This window comes from Moschus berezovskii, chromosome 16 (assembly GCF_049115385.1).
Source record: "Moschus berezovskii isolate FMDL1 chromosome 16, NW_MosBer_1.0, whole genome shotgun sequence".
Classification (NCBI taxonomy): Eukaryota; Metazoa; Chordata; class Mammalia; order Artiodactyla; family Moschidae; genus Moschus; species Moschus berezovskii.
The window spans coordinates 45,443,729-45,462,021 of record NC_142475.1 but is presented as its reverse complement, the minus strand read 5'-3'; the positions used below and the strand labels follow the sequence as shown (position 1 = coordinate 45,462,021).

Below are 18,293 nucleotides of genomic sequence, written 5' to 3'. Positions count from 1 at the left end.
ATCAAATTGCAGTGGTAATTTTCTGGGACTAGTTTCCTAGGATGATCTGCTTATCATCTTCCCCTCCCGCTACACTGTGATCTACCTGACAGCAGGTTCCACAGCAACTTTTCTCCCCACTGTAACGGGCACCCAGCCCAGTGCCTGGCATCCAGGAGATTCTCAATAAACACTTGTGTGTGGAAAGAACAAAGGAGCAAAATGACTCAGGGAGGATCACGTTGACATGGAATTTTCTAGGTTCCTACGAAAAAACATGATCTCTGCTACCCTGAGAAGTCAGTGTTTTGCTCTATCAGATTCAACCCCTACCAACACACCGGTTTTGGCCTTTTTGTTTATTTCTTTGTGAGTTTCCTATGGCTCCCGACTCATGAAGGATATGACTCTGGGTCTCCTGGGCCAACCCACAACCAAAACAATCTTCCCAAATCACAAATCTCATCACATCAGCCCCAATCCAGTTGGTTTGGGAGGAGAAACAGGTTTTTTAAGAGAATCATTTTATCATGCTTTAGGAATTTGTTGAGCTTCCCAGGTGGCTCAGTGGTGAAGAATCCGAGGGCAATGCAAGAGACACAGGTTCCACCTCTGGCTTGGGAAGATCCCCTGGAGGAGGGCATGGCAACCCACTCCAGTATTCTTGCCTGGAGAACCCCATGGACAGGGCAGCCTCAGGGGCTACAGTCCATGTGGTCACAAAGAGTCAGACACGACTGAGCAACTAAACAACAACAGGAATTTCTAATTTTTCTATTATTTTCACAGGTATGCGAGTGTCCCTGATTAAACAGGGATGGCGGTGAAAGGTGAAATCCAGTTATCCTTACTGGACGCATCTTATCCTGTGTGCAATAGCCTCATCCTACCTTAAGTCCTTTGTGGTCAGCTTGACAGAGTTTGCTAAACACCACAGTGCACATCCCTTACAGCTGGCGCCTGCAGTGCGGGAGAGGCCCACCTACAAGCTATAAATGGGAAGGGCTGGGTCGGGTGTTGGGGAGGGCTTTAATGCAGCCAATGGATAAAGGCATTATCTAACACTTCCTGAGCTTCCTGTCTCCTCTGCGCAGCCTGGCCCACCCCCCTCCCTGCAGTGCCTGGCTTGGATGCTCACCACCCAGGGACAGCAATTAAGGAAAGCGCAGTACCGAAGGCATGCCCGCAGTCCTGGCCCTGCGGAGTCGCGTACTCCAGGCAGCCGGCTCTCTCCTCCAGGGCCGGGCAGGGCGCGCCGCCGTTCTGAGGCTCCTGCTGCACCGCGCGCCTCCGCACGCGCGCCGTGGGCCGACACTGGCCGGCACAACCGCTCCAAGGGCTCCACTCCCCAACGATGCACGGGCGAGCTGAAAAACAGCACGACGGGGACGCACACCTGAGCACAGCCAGCGCCTGCCAGGTCGTTCCCGCCAAGACACACATTCAAGTTCAGGTGGATCAGGAGGAACGCACAACGTTGACATTGACGCCACCCGCCCTGATGGTGAACTGATAAATGGGTATCCCTTAGAGAAGGGCGGACGTTCCCGGATCAGGAAGGTGGGTCTAAGCCAGGACCCACCCAAGTAAGAGACTGATGCCTTCAAGGTACTTCCTCTTACAGTCCGGTGTTAGATCAGCTCTTTGCCCTTGTTTCCCTTTGATTGTAACTTTATCCTCCTCTGTCCAGAATATTTTTAGGGCAACAGTAATACACACTCATTGGTGGAGGAGAGGGAAGTCTGACGCGCTGCAGTTCATGGGGTCGCCAAGAGTTGGACACAAGGTAGCGACTAAACAACAACAGTAATACACCTTCATTGTAGAAAACATAAAGGAAATAAATTCTTAAAAAGAAAAGGTGGGACTTCCCTGGTGGTCTGGCGGTTAAGAATCTGTCTGTCAATGGAGGGGTCACAGGTTCCACCCCTGGTCTGGGAAAATTCCACATACTGCAGAGCAGCTAAGCCCTAGCTGGCAACTACTGAAGCCTAGTGGCCCTAGAACCCTGCTCAGTAACAACAGAAGCCATCAGAATGAGAAGACCCCGCACCAGAGATAGCCCCTGCTCCCTGAGACTAGAAAAAGCCAATATGCAGCAACAAAGACCCAGTGCAGCCAGGAAAAAAAAAAAAAACGGGTGTTTCCCCCACCAGTCACTTCCCCACCATCCCATCACTTACCCAAGCCAATTCTTATCAGGAAGTGTGCCTCCTTAAGACATGGCATAGGGCCGCACCAATGACCCCATCCGGTAGGTTTCTCCTGGTGCCCTATTCTCACCTTCCATGGCTCAGGGACTCATACACTACACGAGGTGACATTTAGAGATCAGCAAGCAGGGCCCACAGAGGGTAAGAATATCCATGGTCAGGCATGGAGGCAGAGTCAGGGGATGAATTTGGTTCTCAATTCTCTGCCCATGACTGTAAAAATCAATGTGGTTGCATATTTAACTTTTTCATTTAAAATCCTAATGAGTCTTTTAAAAGGACTCTACTGAGTTTTCAAATTGAATTACTTGAAGACTTGAAACTGGATATAAGAAAAGAGAAAAACAAAGAAACAGAAGATGTACCCTGAACTGGATGCCAAAATTCCTTTCCCACAAAATGTGACCCACTTTTTCCAATCACCCTCATACGCTCAAGTTTTCAAAGTCTTCACCAAGAAAACACCCAAACTTCTTTGAAATCTGATGAGACTTCTCACAATTTGTACTTGAAAACACATTTTGCCTCTCAGCACACTCTAGTTTAGGGTTCATGGTATCTGGAAGCCACATCATTCGGTAGCACTACCCATGACATGAAAAGGGTCACATACAACATAAAGTTCGGTCAGTAACTAAGAGTGTCAAACTGCTCTAAAACTGCTTTTATTAATCATCTAAAAACTTATAGGTAGGACTTCCCTGATGGTCCAGTGGTTAAGACTCTGTGCTTCCACTGCAGGGGTTCCAGATTTGATCCTTGGTCAGGAAACTAAGATCATATATGCCTTGCAATGTGGCAAATAAATAAAATCCTGTGAACCTAAAAACAAAACAGACAAAAAACCTTATAGGTATCACATGTCAACAACCTAAGGAAGCAAGAATGAGCCACACCAGAATTCATTTCCAATATCTGCCATGCACACAGCCTTTGGAAAATCAATAACAGGTCACTTCCTGCTCATTATCTCTCTTGTTAACCTTCCCTTTTTATTTTCACAGCCCTTTGATTCAACTGGCCCATCGAACCAGAAGGCATTTAAGGAGATTTCAGGTTAGGAACTGGTTGAGAAGGACACCTCCTGTCCTTAATTCCTTTAATAACTCTTTTTCTTCCCCAAATCTCTTCATCCCTGAGTTTAGTTAGTCCTATGCTTGAAGGAAATGTCAACCCACTCCAGTATTCTTGCCAGGAGAATCCCAGGGACGGGGGGAGCCTGGTGGGCTGCCGTCTGTGGGGTCGCACAGAGTCGGACACGACTGAAGCAACTTAGCAGCAGCAGCAGTATGCTTGAACTACACTTAATAATACACCTTTAAAAATATACATTTGTTTCAAAGATTAAACATTTGGAGGCACTATAAAATACAATTTTGCCATGGCTTTAACCCAAAATTTAGTTATATGGCCTTGGTTGTACCCTATCCATCACCGACTCAATGGACATGAGTTTGAGCAGAGGTCCGGGAGATGGCGAAAGACAGGGAAGCCTGGTGTGCTGCACTCCACGGGGTCGCAGAGTTGGACACTACTGTGTGACTGAACCAGGACAGCAATATGTTATCCATAGGGTAACAGTTGACACAGGAGGATGAATTTAGTCTCCCAGTACTTCTTCAACATTTATGTCTTGTCTCATAAATCTTTATTTATTTTATTTGGTTTGAATCGTAGGTAAAGTCCTCAAATCACAGAGTCATTGAATCAACTGGTTAATATTTGTCCTTGGCAAAATGCTATGCCCTTTCTTCCTAATCTATGACTTTGTATGTATGTGCTAAGTGGCTTCCATCATGTCCAACTCTTTGTCACCCTACTGCCAGGATCCTCTGTCCATGGGATTCTCCAGGCAGGAATACTGGAGTGGGTTGCCATGCCTCCTCCAGGGCATGTTCCCAACCCAGGCATTGGACCCACATTTCTTAAGTCTCTTGCATTGGCAGTCAGGGTTCTTTACCACTAGCGCTACCTGAGAAGCCCAATTTAGGATTTTAACAGCCTCATAAAGAGAATCAGAAAGTTCTGGACCCCAAACAAGAACATCTTGGGGTCTTCATTGTCAGACAAAGTGAAAAAAGTTCATGTAGAGTTTCACCAGTAGACAGGTGTTCCACAAAATATTTTGAGTTGGAAGATGAGTCTGAAGTATTTATTCCTGTTCTGCACAAGAGATTCTCATCTTGATTAACATGAACTTTTGATTCTTTGGATTGCAATTTGTCACAGATCACAAGCAATCTCTGGTCACAGAGGTTGGGAGAACAGAAACTTCTGACAGATTTATTACCACAAGTCATATATCTCAGCTGCTTGACACAGGCTTCCTTTTGAACTCTTCCATTAGTGTTCTTGTTCCCTTCCCACTAAAGCTCACCTAACTCACATCTGTATACAGCATAACAAAACAGTCTTTCTTCATATGACTTTCTCATCCTTCACATTTCACTGGCTGTCACTGGGGGCTGGCAGACTCTCACCTAGCCAGCAGAAAGAGCTCCTGACTCCAAGCTCACTGCAGCTTTCCCGGGTCTTTGTTCGAATTTAATGGAACTGTCCTACCCGTTTTAAAGGAAAGAAGCCTAGATTTAATGGGTGCCTAGAAGCACTGCAAGCCTTTTTCTTCTCCTTTGTTTCAACTCCACATAACATTCAGGTTGAGTTTCCCCAGAAGGGGACCTTGAGACATGGATCTGACTGAGAGCAATTTATTTGGGAGGTGATCCCAGGAAGTATAAGGGAATGGGAAACGGAGACAGAATCAGACATGGAAGAGAATAGAGGTAGGAAGCAGATGTCTAAGCTTCTACTTTGAGTGCGGTGAACGCCTCTGGCTCTGGGGTCACTGGGGAGTGGCAAGTGGACAGATCCGGACTGCAAGGAACCGTCAAGCCTTTCCCCATACGCCAGCTCATGTCCCTTCCTCTGGAGCCTTCTGGTTATTAGACATCCCCACCACAGCCACAGGGAGAATGGCCAAGAGCAGAAAAGTAAGTTAAACAATTCGGTAATGAATCTTCACACAAGAGTAGGGGATATTTCCCCATGTTCTAAGGGGAACAGCCAGTCATATCAAAGTAAAATTGAGCTTCCTGGGTAGCTCAGTGGTAAAGAATCTGCCTGCCAATGCAGGAGACTCAAGAGATGCGGGTTTGATCCCTGGATCAGAAAGATTCCCTGGAGAAGGAAATGAGAACCGACTCCAGTATTCTTGCCTGGAAAATCCCATGGACAAAAGAGCCAGGCGGGCTACAGTCCATCGAGTCGCAAAGAGTTGGACACCACCGAGTGACTGAACTCAAGTAGGATCCAAGTAGAATTACTTTTTTCTCTCTCAATGGCTTTGAAAACTCCTTCCAAGGTTTCGCCATTGAATTTGGAATAGAGTTCAAACTCCCTGAGTGGCCCACCAGGTCCTGGGTGACCTGCCTGTGCCTGCCTGTCACTCCCACTGGGAGCCAGCCCCCACTCCCCACCATCTCTTTCCAAGCTCTGCCCACAGTGGCCCCTTTGCCCCTGGCCACACCCACTCGTGCTTTTTCAGGACCTTTGGCTGTGCGTTCCCTCTGCTGGAATGTTCCTCCCACACTGGGCATGGCTGGGTTCGGCTCATCTTTGAGGTCCCAGCTGAACTATTTCCTTTCCAGGGAGACCTTCCCTGACCGGCTTATCACACACACACATACACACACCCCACAAAATTATTTCCTCTCAGAGCTCAGTGTTTCCTGCCTTCTAGCAATCTCCATAATTCAGAATACCAACCAAATGAAGTCGCTCCGCTGTGTCTGACTCTTTGCAACCCCATAGACTGTAGCTTGCCAGGCTCCTCAGCCCATGGGATTTTTCCAGGCAAGAATACTGTAGTAGAGTGGGTTGCCATTCTCTTCTCCAGGGGATCTTCCTGACCTAGGGATTGAACCTGGGTCTCCCGCATTACAGGCAGACTCTTTACCTTCTAAGCCACCAGGGAAGCCGATAATTCAGAATACATATGTATTTATTTTGTTTATTGTTAATTTTGTATTTCATCCCTAGCACTTGGCAGATGGCAGGTGCTCCATAAATTGTTGGATGGATGAATGAAATGGCATTAGACCAGGTCCTCCTCCTCCCTAAATTAAATTCTACATTGAAACAGACTCTGGCCTACCCACATCATAAGTATTGTGTTGGGTTAAAAGTTCATTTGGGTTTTTCTGTAATGAACTTTTTGCCCAACCCAACAAGAAGCCAAAGGACTGACAGAGGCTCCAGGGTGTGAAGGAAAGCTGATAGAAGAACAAAGTCAGAAACTCCCAGAGCCAAACACAGAAGAAATTCCTAACCTGGGCCAGAGTTGCCTGGGGTCTCCTGGCAACGGTGGCCCCAAAAAGTGCCCCCTGGAAGGAGCACTGCTTCTCTGCTCCTTAAGGTTAAGTAGAGTCCAGTTTCTCCCAGCAGCCACAGTCCCTCAAGTCCTTCTTAATCCATTTATATCTCCTGGCATTACCACATCTTGAAAGTAACAAGCTCTTTCAGCATTAATATCTATGGAGTGAAGTGGTGTTTCCTTTTATTTGAGCCTGATTTCCCTCACTCAAGAATTTCAGAATATGGTGGGAAAACCCCTGTGTGTATCTCATCTGAGCCACTCATGGACTTAATGTTCCAGTAGACCCCTGCCCTGCAGCGTTTGGACGCATCTTTCTATAGACGCTTTCCCTCTCAGATTTCCCACTCAACTTTCTCCAGGCCCATTCCCAGTCCAGAAAGGTGGAAACCAGAATTACACACACCATTTTCAACTGTAAGTATCAAGTGTTAGTCACTCAGCTGTGTCGGACTCTTTGTGACCCCATGGATTGTGTCCTGCCAGGCTCCTCTGTCCATAGGATTCTCCAGGCAAGAATACTGGATTGGGTTGCCATTCCCTTCTGCAGGGGATCTTCCCCACCCAGGGACTGAACCCAGGTCTGCTGCTCTGCAGACAGATTCTTTACCATCCGAGCCACCAGGGAAGTCCTATAGCTATTAAAGGGTAATCTAAAATATTTTTTCTAATGCTTTTCTTTGACGATGCCAAATACACACACACCGCAGCAGGAGCAGCAGCAGCAGCAAACTGAGCTGAAAGGCAAGCGCCTTCATTTCATGAATACAGTCTGGATTATTTCTTCTTAATGTAAGGCCTGGTTATCTTCCTGTAGCCTCTCCTTGGTTAATCAGACACTCAAACTTTCCTCTCTGCAATCCGGCCCTGCCTGTCTGGCTCTTTGCCACCTAAAAGGTGAAGGCCACCCACGATCAAGCACTTTCTCCCTCACTTTGTTAAGTTCCAATCAGTTCTTAGCCCTAACCATTTCTAAGGAAATATTCTTTTTTGCACTTTATGCACAGGAGCAGCATTGACGCTTGGCTTCTGTTTCTTGACAGTCTACGGAAGGGAATTCCCTGGTGGTTGTGGTTAGGACTCCATACTCTCACTGCTAAGAATCTGGGTTTGATCCCTGGATGGAGAACTAAAATCCCACGAGCTGCACAGCACAGCCAAAAACTGAAAAAAAAGGTCTATGAAGGAAAAATAAAACAGTCCCTTACACACACACACACACACACTCCTCAGGGTGACACAATTTTATTTATTTTTTTAAAGATCTTTTTCTTTCCCTGGTGCTTGTGGTTAGGACTCCATACTCTCACTGCTGAGGGTCTGGGTTTGATCCCTGGATGGAGAACTAAAATCCCACGAGCTGCACAGCACAGCCAAAAACTGAAAAAAAAGGTCTATGAAGGAAAAATAAAACAGTCCCTTACACACACACACACACACACACACTCCTCAGGGTGACACAATTTTATTTATTTTTTTAAAGATCTTTTTCTTTTATGTGGACCACTTTTAAAGTTTTTATTGAATTTGTTACAATAGTACTTCCGTTTTATGTTTCAATTTTTTGGCTGCAAAGTATGTGGGAATCTTAGCTCCCTGAGCAGGGACCGAACCCACACCCCCTGCATTGGAAGATGAAGTCTTAACCACTGACTGCCAGGGAAGCCCCTGGGTGACACAATTTTAAATTTATGTCATCTGCCTTTTTCTCTCTCCTTATGCTTATGTGCCCCTTTCCCAGGAAACTTATCACAACTTCTCTGAAAGTCAAACAGGACCATAAAAATTGCCCAAGTGCCTATGGAGCCCCTCAAAAAGCATAAATAAAATGATCAAGTATTTTGTTTCCTCTTGCAGAAACCATGTTATTGGTCCCTGATAGGTTTTTTTTTTTTCTCTCTTTTGAGATATTAACTGGACAAGTCTATGAAATGCTAGCAAGACAGTGAAATGAACCGTCACCTTAGAAAAACAGGATTGTAGACACCATGCAAACCTGGGGGTGGGGGAAGGGGATAAACATAATAAAGATAATGATACTTTTCTAGGTAGTTAAGTTTCTAAGGTGAGTTCTTTTCTTCTTTTGTGCATTCCCACAATTTCTGCAACAAACATATATTTTGTGATAAGGAAGGAAAATATCATTTTTTAAAAGGACATGTGGATATGCCTCAGAGGCACTGAGTGGTCTCATTTTTTTTGGACAATTGTTTGTTAGCAACACTGCAATAGCTCTTGAGTGTGTGCATGTTCAGTTGATTCAGTCGTGTCTGACTCTTTGTGATTCTATGGAGTGTAACCTGCGAGGCTCCTCTGTCCAGGGGATTCTCCAGGCAAGAATACTGGAGTGGGTTGCCATGCTCTCCTCTAGGGGATCTTCCCAACCCAGGGATTGAACCGGCTGTCTCTTATGTCTCCTGCATTGGCAGGCAAGTTCTTTACCTCTAGTGCCACCTGGGAAGCCCTGCAATAACTCTTAGGGGATTGCAAAGAGGAGCAGGACACATTTTCTTGCCCTTGAAAGGCACAGAGTTGATGGAGAAAAAAAGACTCTACCAGTATTTATATGATGCCTGCTCTCGAAGTCCACAGCTTCTCATAAAGCCTCATTTCCCTGAGGCAGTGAAAACCTAATGTTTAAACCTGTGGGCTCTGGATCCAGAGCCCCTGGGTTCAAATCTCACTTCATCACTTTTTAGCTATGTGACTTTGGACAAACTGCTTGACCTTTCTGTGCTTGTTTAGCTCATTCATAGAACGAGGTCAAAAAGGAGAATCCCTTGGTGGGTTGTGAGACCTAAGTAAATTGAGAGCTGTGAGGCTCCTTAGAGAGGAGGGCCTGGCACAGAGTAAGTGCTGGGTAAGCACGGATGACTTTCCCCTCCTGGACTGCACACCCAGGGCTGCAGCCAAATCATGTCAAATTCTGGCGCCGGTCCCTGCTCGTTATTTCCGCAGGGACAAAGGCAGGGGAAGCCACACACTGTCTCTCAGGCCATGACGGCTCCAGTGAAGTCTTGACTTTCTAAATCATCGTGGACTGTGCCATCCTTTTTGGGGGGTGAGTTTGGGAGCATGTATTTTCCAGCATGGTGCCCCTGCTCCCTCCAGTTAAGATGTCAGCAGATTTTGGCTACTTGATTTCCTAGTGCTGCGTGCTAAGCCGTTTTAGTTGTGTCTGACTCTCTGGAACCCACAGACTGTAACCTGCTAGGTTCCTCTGTCCATGGGATTCTCCAGGCCAGTATACTGGAGTGGGCTGCCATTTCCTCCTCCAGGGGGATCTTCCAGACCCAGGGATCCAACGTGGTCTCTTACATCTCCTTACATTGGCAGGCAGGTTCTTTACCACTAGCACCACCTGGGAAGCCCTAGTTGGTTTCCTAGATTCCCATCAATCTGGCAGAAGAGACTGGCCTATATAGGCTACTCATTTTTTTGTCCTGCTTCACTTGAGTTTATGATTACTCTTTCTGAAGTTGCTCATCCAAGATCTAGTGCAACTTATTGCTTCTATGGTCTTAAAAGGCAGACTCTGTGAACACAGCTGATGAGCTGGAGCCTGGGCATTAGAAGCCTGATAAGCAAATCTTCCAGGAAGTTCTTTCAGGGCAGGGTAACTTGGATCTGCCCCCTCCTCGGCCTTTTCTCATATCTGATCAGGCTCAGCCAATGGTGAATTTTCTATCATTTGGGGATGTGGAGTGGTTACGGACATACATTATTGGTGTTGAAACCCATGCCATCACCCTAATGAGATTTTCTGAGATGATTAGTTTCAGAACTTATTTTTTGTTGGAAAGCTTAGTCATTCTGGGTTTGTGTGTGTGTGTGTGTTTTTCTTGGCTGTGCTGTGGGGCATGTGAGATCTTAGTTTCCTGCCCAGGGATCAAACCTGCACCTCCTGCATTGGTAGGATAGAGGCTTAACCTCTGTGCTGCCAGGAAAGTCCTGAAAGTTTAGTCAGTCTTTAGAGTCAACTTATTTTTACTGAGTAAAAAAATAACTTTCTATTTAGAAAAAAATTTCCAGTACTTCATCTCTTAGCCAAATCAAAATAATAATAATAATAATGCACTTATCAAGATGAAAAAATCAGAAGGGCTAGAGGTAAGTTCCATTGACACAGTTACCTTTTTCATTCACATGTAATGTCATTTCAGTCAAAACTGCTTCCAGCAGCATCGGCAGGTAATATATCCTTAGATAAGAAGTAAACAAGATTCTCAGAGGCAGAGCAGTTCTATGTACACCAAGTCACTGAGAGCTCTGAGCTGCTGCACCTTGATTTATCCAGGAGTAAATCATAGCGATGAGTTGGCACAGACAGATGGGGCTGATGGCAGCTTGAAAGCAGGCAGTCATGGGTTCTGACCTCATTCTGTTCGCCACTAGTGTTAACTTGGTGATGGGAGAGCCCTCTGAAAGCCGCAGCTCCTACAGCTGAGAAACACCAATACAAGCCCACCTCACCTTTCCCCCAAACACACAGCATGGTTCTGATGCTGGTCCAGGGCTGAGCGAACCGAGCATCTCAGCTCCGTCCTGCCCCTCGCTGTCCCTCAGCTCTGAGGCCTGAGAAGGCTCAGGCTCACAGAGTGGCTGCCTTCCAACTGTCTCTATTTTCTTTCTTCTTTTTTTAAAAAAAAATAGTTTTATTTATTTATTTGGCTGTACCAGGTTGTAGTTGCAGCATTCTCCGAGATCTAGTTCCCAAACTAGGAATGGAACCCAGGCCCCCAGCACTGGGCGGGAGGATGCTTAGCCATTGGACCACCAGGGAAGTCCCAGTTGTCTGTTTTCTTGCTGCCTTGTCCCCAAAACTCCAGATGCAGAGAATCTATCACGGAGGAGCCTTTTCCATCCCAAGTCTGTTTCTGCCTTAGGCCTGGGAGAGCCTCTGCTAACTCCCTTGGGAAGGGCATTTAAGGTTCCTGAAAATACTCCTTTAAAAATCCTATCAGGCCCCATTCCCTTTTCTGGTTTGGGTTTCTTTGTCTGCCACCCCAGCCCTCCCTAAGCACAAAGAGCCCAGGATTTTTTTTTTTTTTTTTTTTTGAGTTCTCTGGGAGATGGTAAAGTCTTCGCTCTTCTGCTATCACCTTCCCAAAAAATCTTTACTCTGAAATGACAGGACTTTGTTTTAGTATTTCTACTTCCTAGACTAAAAAGGAGGGATTTATTTTTGACCAAATAGAGACTTGGAGGATTCTGGAATTCCTCACAGCATTGTTAGGGCTCATGAAAAGGCCAGTTTTCCTCCTGACACTCACCTTTCTAGCTGTGTTCACTGTCTGTCCTGTTCACCAGGTGACTGTCAGGGCCTGGCCTAGCACTGGCACAAAAGGCTGCTGCCCACAGGTAACACTGAACAGCCATGGATGCTTTCCTTCTAGAACCCCCATTCCCCTTCTAGAGGCTTCTCGTTCATTCTCTGTGAGTAGGCTTGCCCATTACTTCCTCTGAGAAGCCTTCCTTGAATTCCTCCGGTCTTCTGAGCTTTTCCTCTCTGGCCCCCTGATCCATTATTTTGGCACTGAGCTTGTTGCAGATGGTTTTGTATGTGTGTTTGCCTGCTGGACTCTGAACTTTCAGGAGGGCAGAAACTGTGTCTTCATGGTTTTTGTGTCACTGTGCTTACCACAGACTGGGTCCCATTATCTGAACTGTAGGAATTCTGTATTGCCCTTTAAAATGTAGGTAGAATGCTCAAGAGAGAAAAAAGATTTGGAAAGAGAGACTGCCATAGTGGGAAGGCTTCGCTCGAGTGATCCAGGGAACCGAGACAAACAGGAGTTTGGGAGGGATGCTGTGAGGAGCAGGGGCACCTGGCCAGAGGCTACCACATTTCCTAAGTAATTGACTCTTCACCTTACTTGGGTAGTAAAGTGCCCTGGCTTTGGTGCAGAAGCAGGAAAGCAGTTTATCCAAAAAATATATATATATATATTCTCAGATGTATCATTAGCTTTCAGTCAAGATAAAAAAAAATCTTCATGTTTTTTCAACTGTGTTCTTTCAGCAGCAGGCCTGGGTGACCATCCTGCCATGAGCCCGTGGCCTCTCCCTGCCTAAAAAGAGGCAGAAAGAGTGCTACTCTCTACCAGGCATCCAAGTACCTGGGGAATAACAGCCCTGCAGGTTCCTTTTCCAGGAGCTTCTTCTCAAGTATGCCTTGTTCTTCAGGATTATTCTCACCACATCTTCCTTAACCTTTTAATTAAGTTGGCATTTATTCCATCTATATCAGGAGCCTATACTGTGTGTGGTTTATAAAGATCAAAAGGACTGAACCTCTAAAGGAAAACCAGCAAGAATGAAACATACTAGGAACCCTGAGATAAAACCCTTAATCATGTTATATGGATACAACTGAATTTAAAGAATATATGGAACAACTCGTAGGAGGAAGGGGCTGTGCAACAGGCCAGAGTGCAGGTGAGGACAACTGTGGTCCTCCAGGGACTCCTTCTCCAGAAGAAAGCACCCTCCCAGAGCCAGGCCTTGGTGCCACATTCCTCCCCTCATCCCCTCTTGATTGAAAGCTAAGGGTTAACAGAAAGCACCCCTGTGGAACCTGGCCTGGGGCGTTCCCCTGGCAACTGTCAGCATCATGTCTCCAGGCAGGAGGTGGCAGGACCAGGCCTGGAGCTCCCAAGTGGAGGGCCTCAGTAGGCAGAGATGGCCTGTACCCTTCCAGAACACAGGCTCTTGTCCCTATGGCCAGGCCCTGGTGGGAAGGGGTGCTTTGGAACTGTATGTCCAGAAGACTGGAGATCCCTGGATGGAGGGGGCAGGGGGACCCTAGGATGGCGAGTCTGGGGAGCACCTAGAGAGAGGGGGCTGAGAAACCTAGGACAAAGAGAGCTGGGTGGACCTGGATGCTAGGGGCTGGAGGACCCTAGCCTGAAGAGAGTTGGGTGGACCAGAATGCTCGGGGCGAGGCGGGGCGGGGGGTCTAGGGTGGAATAGACAAGCCCGGGAAAACCTGGCTCCAGGATAGCGGTCCCGGGTGTGGGACCTAAGCCCCTCTGCTGCGGGCGAACTGCCAGCTGCCCACCCTCGGGCCCGCCACCCACCTGGGCACGCCCTGGCATAGTCGAAGCAGCAGTCCCCGGTGAGGCGGCAGGCTTGGTCGCAGAAGCACGTCCCGTAGACCCGGTCCTGCCTCCAGCCGCTGGCGAAGCAGGAGGGGTCCCGGCCGGGGCAGCAGCGGCCGGCGTCGGCGCAGCCGGCCAGGGCCCCAGGCCACAGCCGCGCCAACACGCACAGCGCCATCCACAGCGGCCCCATGGCGCGCGCTCCGCACACCTTCGGGGCAAGTGCCGGGGCTCCTCGGAGAGCGCCGGCCCCGGAGCAGCCCGGCCCGGCCCTGCCCCGCGCCGGCCCCCGCCCCTCCCCGGCCCTGGCGGCGCGCCCGTCGGGAGCCGGGCGGGGACCGGCGGGGAGGGCGCCTCCGCCCGGGGCGCCCGCGACCGACGCGCGCGACACCGGCCCCCTGCCCGCGGCGCCCACGGCCCAGCCCGCGCGGACGGCCCGGAGGCAGCGGAAAAGCAGGTGCTCTGGGATCTCAGGGAGCGACCGGGCCCGCCAGCCGCCCCGCCAGGGCGGCCGCATCTCCTGGCTCCAGACTCTGCTTCCTGACGTCTGGGGACAGGTTAGCCAGTGGGCAGCTTGACTCCGAAGCCAGGAGCCGGATAGCACTCTATGGGCACGAGCCGGGCTCAGTCGCACGGCTCGCCCAGACTTAGCCCAGAAAGCCACGATGTGCTTTTCCCAGGACACCCAGTTCCCCTCCACAACCTCCCCAGGCCACTGAATCGAGAGATAAGACAGAAGAAACGTCCTTTCTTTCTGCAGCATTTTCTAATGGGTTTTTCCTGCCCCAGGAAAATGGCACTTTGTTTCACCGAAGAATCAATTAGTGATACATAGACTACCAACGGTGCCTGGCTTTCTGTTAAAGCAGATTTCCCCAAAGAAATTCAGATTAATGGTATCGTAGAATTAATTTCCGCTTTAATCAAGCACCAGCCTGACTTCGCATAGACATTTTCTTCCACCTTTTTCTCCAAATATATTTTCTGTATTCCTTTTGTTAACCAAAAAGTTCTGGAAGTTTCATTTTCTTTTATGTTTTCAAACATTTAAACTATTCATGGTTTTTGTAAGAAACTGAGACCATAAAGTTGTATCTGAGAAATCTAATTAATTTCAGAATAATTTTTTTCCTTTCTCATATGAAGACTTCTCAAAGAATTCCCATTACTCTTCAGAGACTAGAAAGGTAACAAAAGGAAAAAAAAAAAACTTGGCTGTGAAAATAAACAATACAATAATCACACATAAAAAATTAAGCAAAAAAGCTGTGACATGAAAAAGATTGAATCTTTTATAAGAATTGTATCTTATAAACTGAAATCACAGATGAAGTTTGACAAGGGTACAAAGCAATTTTTCCCCCCTGTCCAAAGAAAACACACTCTAAAATAAAAAAGAAATCTTTTCTCTGTGGTTATTTATACTAATAAATCTCAGGCTTGGAAATAATCTTGTTTTCCTCTTTAGGTAAGTCTCTCTTTTTGCAATTTAATTTAAAAAGATTTACTTTTTAATATTTTAGTTCTTGGTAGTTGATATTAAATAACTTTGGCAGCAAATTATACCCTTTGCTTTTACCTGTGTGTGTACATTTTATTAGCATCTTCATACTAACTCATTCATGTAATTTATCTCCACATCTTCCCTAAGGCTGTCTGCTTTATGGAATGCCTTTAGCTAGAGACTTGTTCTGTAATGTCTTAAGAATCTGGACTTGTTCCAGGAAAACATAAATGCTCCACTGACAAATTCATTTTCAGATACAGAAAGTAGAAGAAGATGACCTCCGGTTTAAGAGAATTAAGAATACAATGCCCAATGCTTCCTCAAATACTTTTTATCATCCCTTTCTCCTTATACCCAGACAAAACCCAAAATCTAAAATCAAAAACAGGAAGTTGGGAGTCTGTGTTCAGAAAGGTTGGGTCCAGTTCTGACTATGATCTTGGACAGTTAGCCTCCAGTGTTCTCATCTCAAATAAAGAATACTAACTTTTAAGATCGCTGTGTGTTGTCTATAGAAATGAGGTGATGTGGGTAAATTGAGAACAAAGTGGTCATTAAGTATCAATTATATCGTGTCCTAATGCCCAGGCCACTCCCACTATGTCTTTTAAAGCCTAAAACCAACCAAGTAAGAGACAAACTTCCATTTTAACTGTGTGCAAAGTAGGGGGAAGGACTTCTTTACACAGTAAAAAATCTGCCTGCGATGCAGGAGACCAGGGTTCCATCCCTGGGTCAGGAAGATCCTCTTCAGAAGAGGAATGGCAATCCGATACTCTAGTATTCTTGTCTGGAGAAATCCATAGACAGAAGCCTGGCAGGCTACAGTTAGTGGGGTCGCAAAGAGTTGGACACGACTGAGAAACTAGCACACAAAGTAGGGGGAAGCACAAAGTTAAAAAGAAGAAACTGCAAATATAGCCATCCCTCTGTCTGCCAGTGGTGAGGGAATTGGTTCCATGACTGACACCGCCCCCGCTTCTCTCCCGCAGACATCAAAATACACAGGTGTTTGAGTGTCTTAAATACAATGGGATAGTACAGTCGCCCCACCCCAGTATCCATGGATTCTGCATCCACAGATTCAACCAACCACTAGTCAGTCGAGTACTGTGGGTGCATGCATTCATCCAACTCTTTGCGACCCCAGGGATGACAGCCCACCAGGCTCCTCTGTCCATAGAGCTGGATGTAAATGATTACTTCCTATTACCAAACATAAAAAGGAGGTTGTCTGTGGTAGGTGATGTTGAAAGAAAACTCACAATTTCAAGTTATATCTTGTCCTTGAAACCATCAAGATAAGATTCTCCAGCCGGCCCCTGCAAGGGAAGCAGTTCTCGCGGGAAGGCAGAGTCGAGGGGACACTGACATTTAAAGCTGTGGAGTTCACATTCTTACTGGAAACTGGGTGCAGTCGAATGCAACAATCAGTCACTTTGTTTTCCATGTCCTGTAGATCTTGGGAGAACAGAAATCATCCCAGTGAATGTGTGGTGAGTATAGGAATTCACGAAACTCACCTTAAAAAACACTTTCTTCTAAAGTGTTGTTTTTGGAAGTTGCCCAAGACTGGTAAAATTACAGACGGGGAGGGAGGCCTTTCTGTTCAGTGGATTTCAGAAGGCAGTCATTTTAAAGGACGTCCACATATATGATCTCATTCAACCTTGCACAACTGTGAGGAAAATTTTGGCACCCCTGTGCCACAGATGACAGAGATTAGACATCTAGCTAATTAGTGACAAAACTAGACCTGAACTAAATATTTCCAAAATATTGAAGAGTTCTTCCCATTACTTAAAGCTGGATAGTGGTGATGGTGAGAGGGTAATGGAACAGAGGAACAAGTAAGATTAAGCGCTGCACTAAATATGTGGAAATGAAAATCTGAATAATTTCCAGAAAGGTTTGGATATATGTCAGATGGGTGGACAGGGAGTCATAAAAGGCATCCAGGATGCTATGAGAGCTATGGAGGCAATCTCTTGAGGTTGATAAATAGAAGAATTGATTCTTTTTTTCTTCCTTCCAGTTTTACTGAGATATAATTGACATACAGGGCTTTCCTGGTAGTGCAGTGGTAAAAAAAATCTGCCTGCCAATGCAGGAGATATGGGTTTAATCCCTGAGTCGGGAAGATCCTCTGGAGGAAGAAATGGCAACCCACTCCAGTATTCTTGCTTGAGAAATTCCATGGACAGATGAGTCTGATGAGCTACAGTCCATGGGGTCAAAAAGGAGTCGAACACAACTTAGCAGCTAAACAACAATTAAGATAGAGCAGTGGATAGGTTTAAGGTGTACAACGTAACGATGTGACCACACACGTCATCACCTGATCATCACAACAGATTTCGTGAACACCCATCATCTCATACAGATGCAACATTTACAAAATAGAACAACAAATTTTCCTTGTGATGAGGACTCAAGGTGTTTACTCTCTTTAATATGTAATGAAGAGCAGTGTTAATTATCTTTATCATATTGTACATTACATCCCAAGTACTTATTTATCTTATAACTGGAAGTTTGTAGCTTTTGCCTGTCAATTTCCCACCCCGCCTCATCCCCTGCCTCCAGTAGCCACAAATCTGATCTCTTTTTCTATGAATTTGTTTTTCCCTATACTGTACAGTAGGCTCTCATTAGTTACCTGTTCCAGGTCTCCCGCACTGCAAGTGATTCTTCATCGTCTGAGCCACCAGGGAAGCCCATTTTATACAAAGCAGTGTATAGATGTCAATCCCAATCTCCCAGTTTATCCCAACCCCACTTTCCCCTCCTGGTGTCCATACATTTGTTCTCTGAATCTGTGTCTCTATTTCTGCTTTGCAAATAGTTTCATCTGTTTTTTTTTTAATTATAATTGACTGAAACACTATGTTAGTTCCTGGTATTCAACATAATGGTTCAGTATTTCTATACATCTCAAAATCATCACCATTGTAAGTCTAGTTGTCATCTGTCACCCTACAATGCTATCACACAAGTATTGACTGTATTCTCCACATTGTACATTTCATATCCATGACTCATTTATTTCATAACTGAAAGTTTGCACCTTTTAATTTCCCTCACCATTTCATATCCTCCCCAAAGCCCTCTTGCCTCTAGCA

General features: G+C 46.2%; 1 protein-coding gene across 1 annotated transcript in view; it reads right to left on the bottom strand.

The window, feature by feature from the left end:
• SBSPON (somatomedin B and thrombospondin type 1 domain containing) overlaps positions 1-14,181 on the bottom strand; it is a 33,936-nt gene extending 19,755 nt beyond the window's left edge. The window contains exons 1-2 of the mRNA XM_055432475.2: positions 13,644-14,181; positions 1,152-1,346 (exon numbers count right to left, since the gene is read on the bottom strand). Of these exons, the coding sequence (XP_055288450.2) occupies positions 1,152-1,346; positions 13,644-14,181 (733 nt within the window). The remainder of the gene's footprint in view (positions 1-1,151; positions 1,347-13,643) is intronic.
• Between the last annotated feature and the right edge of the window lie 4,112 nt (positions 14,182-18,293).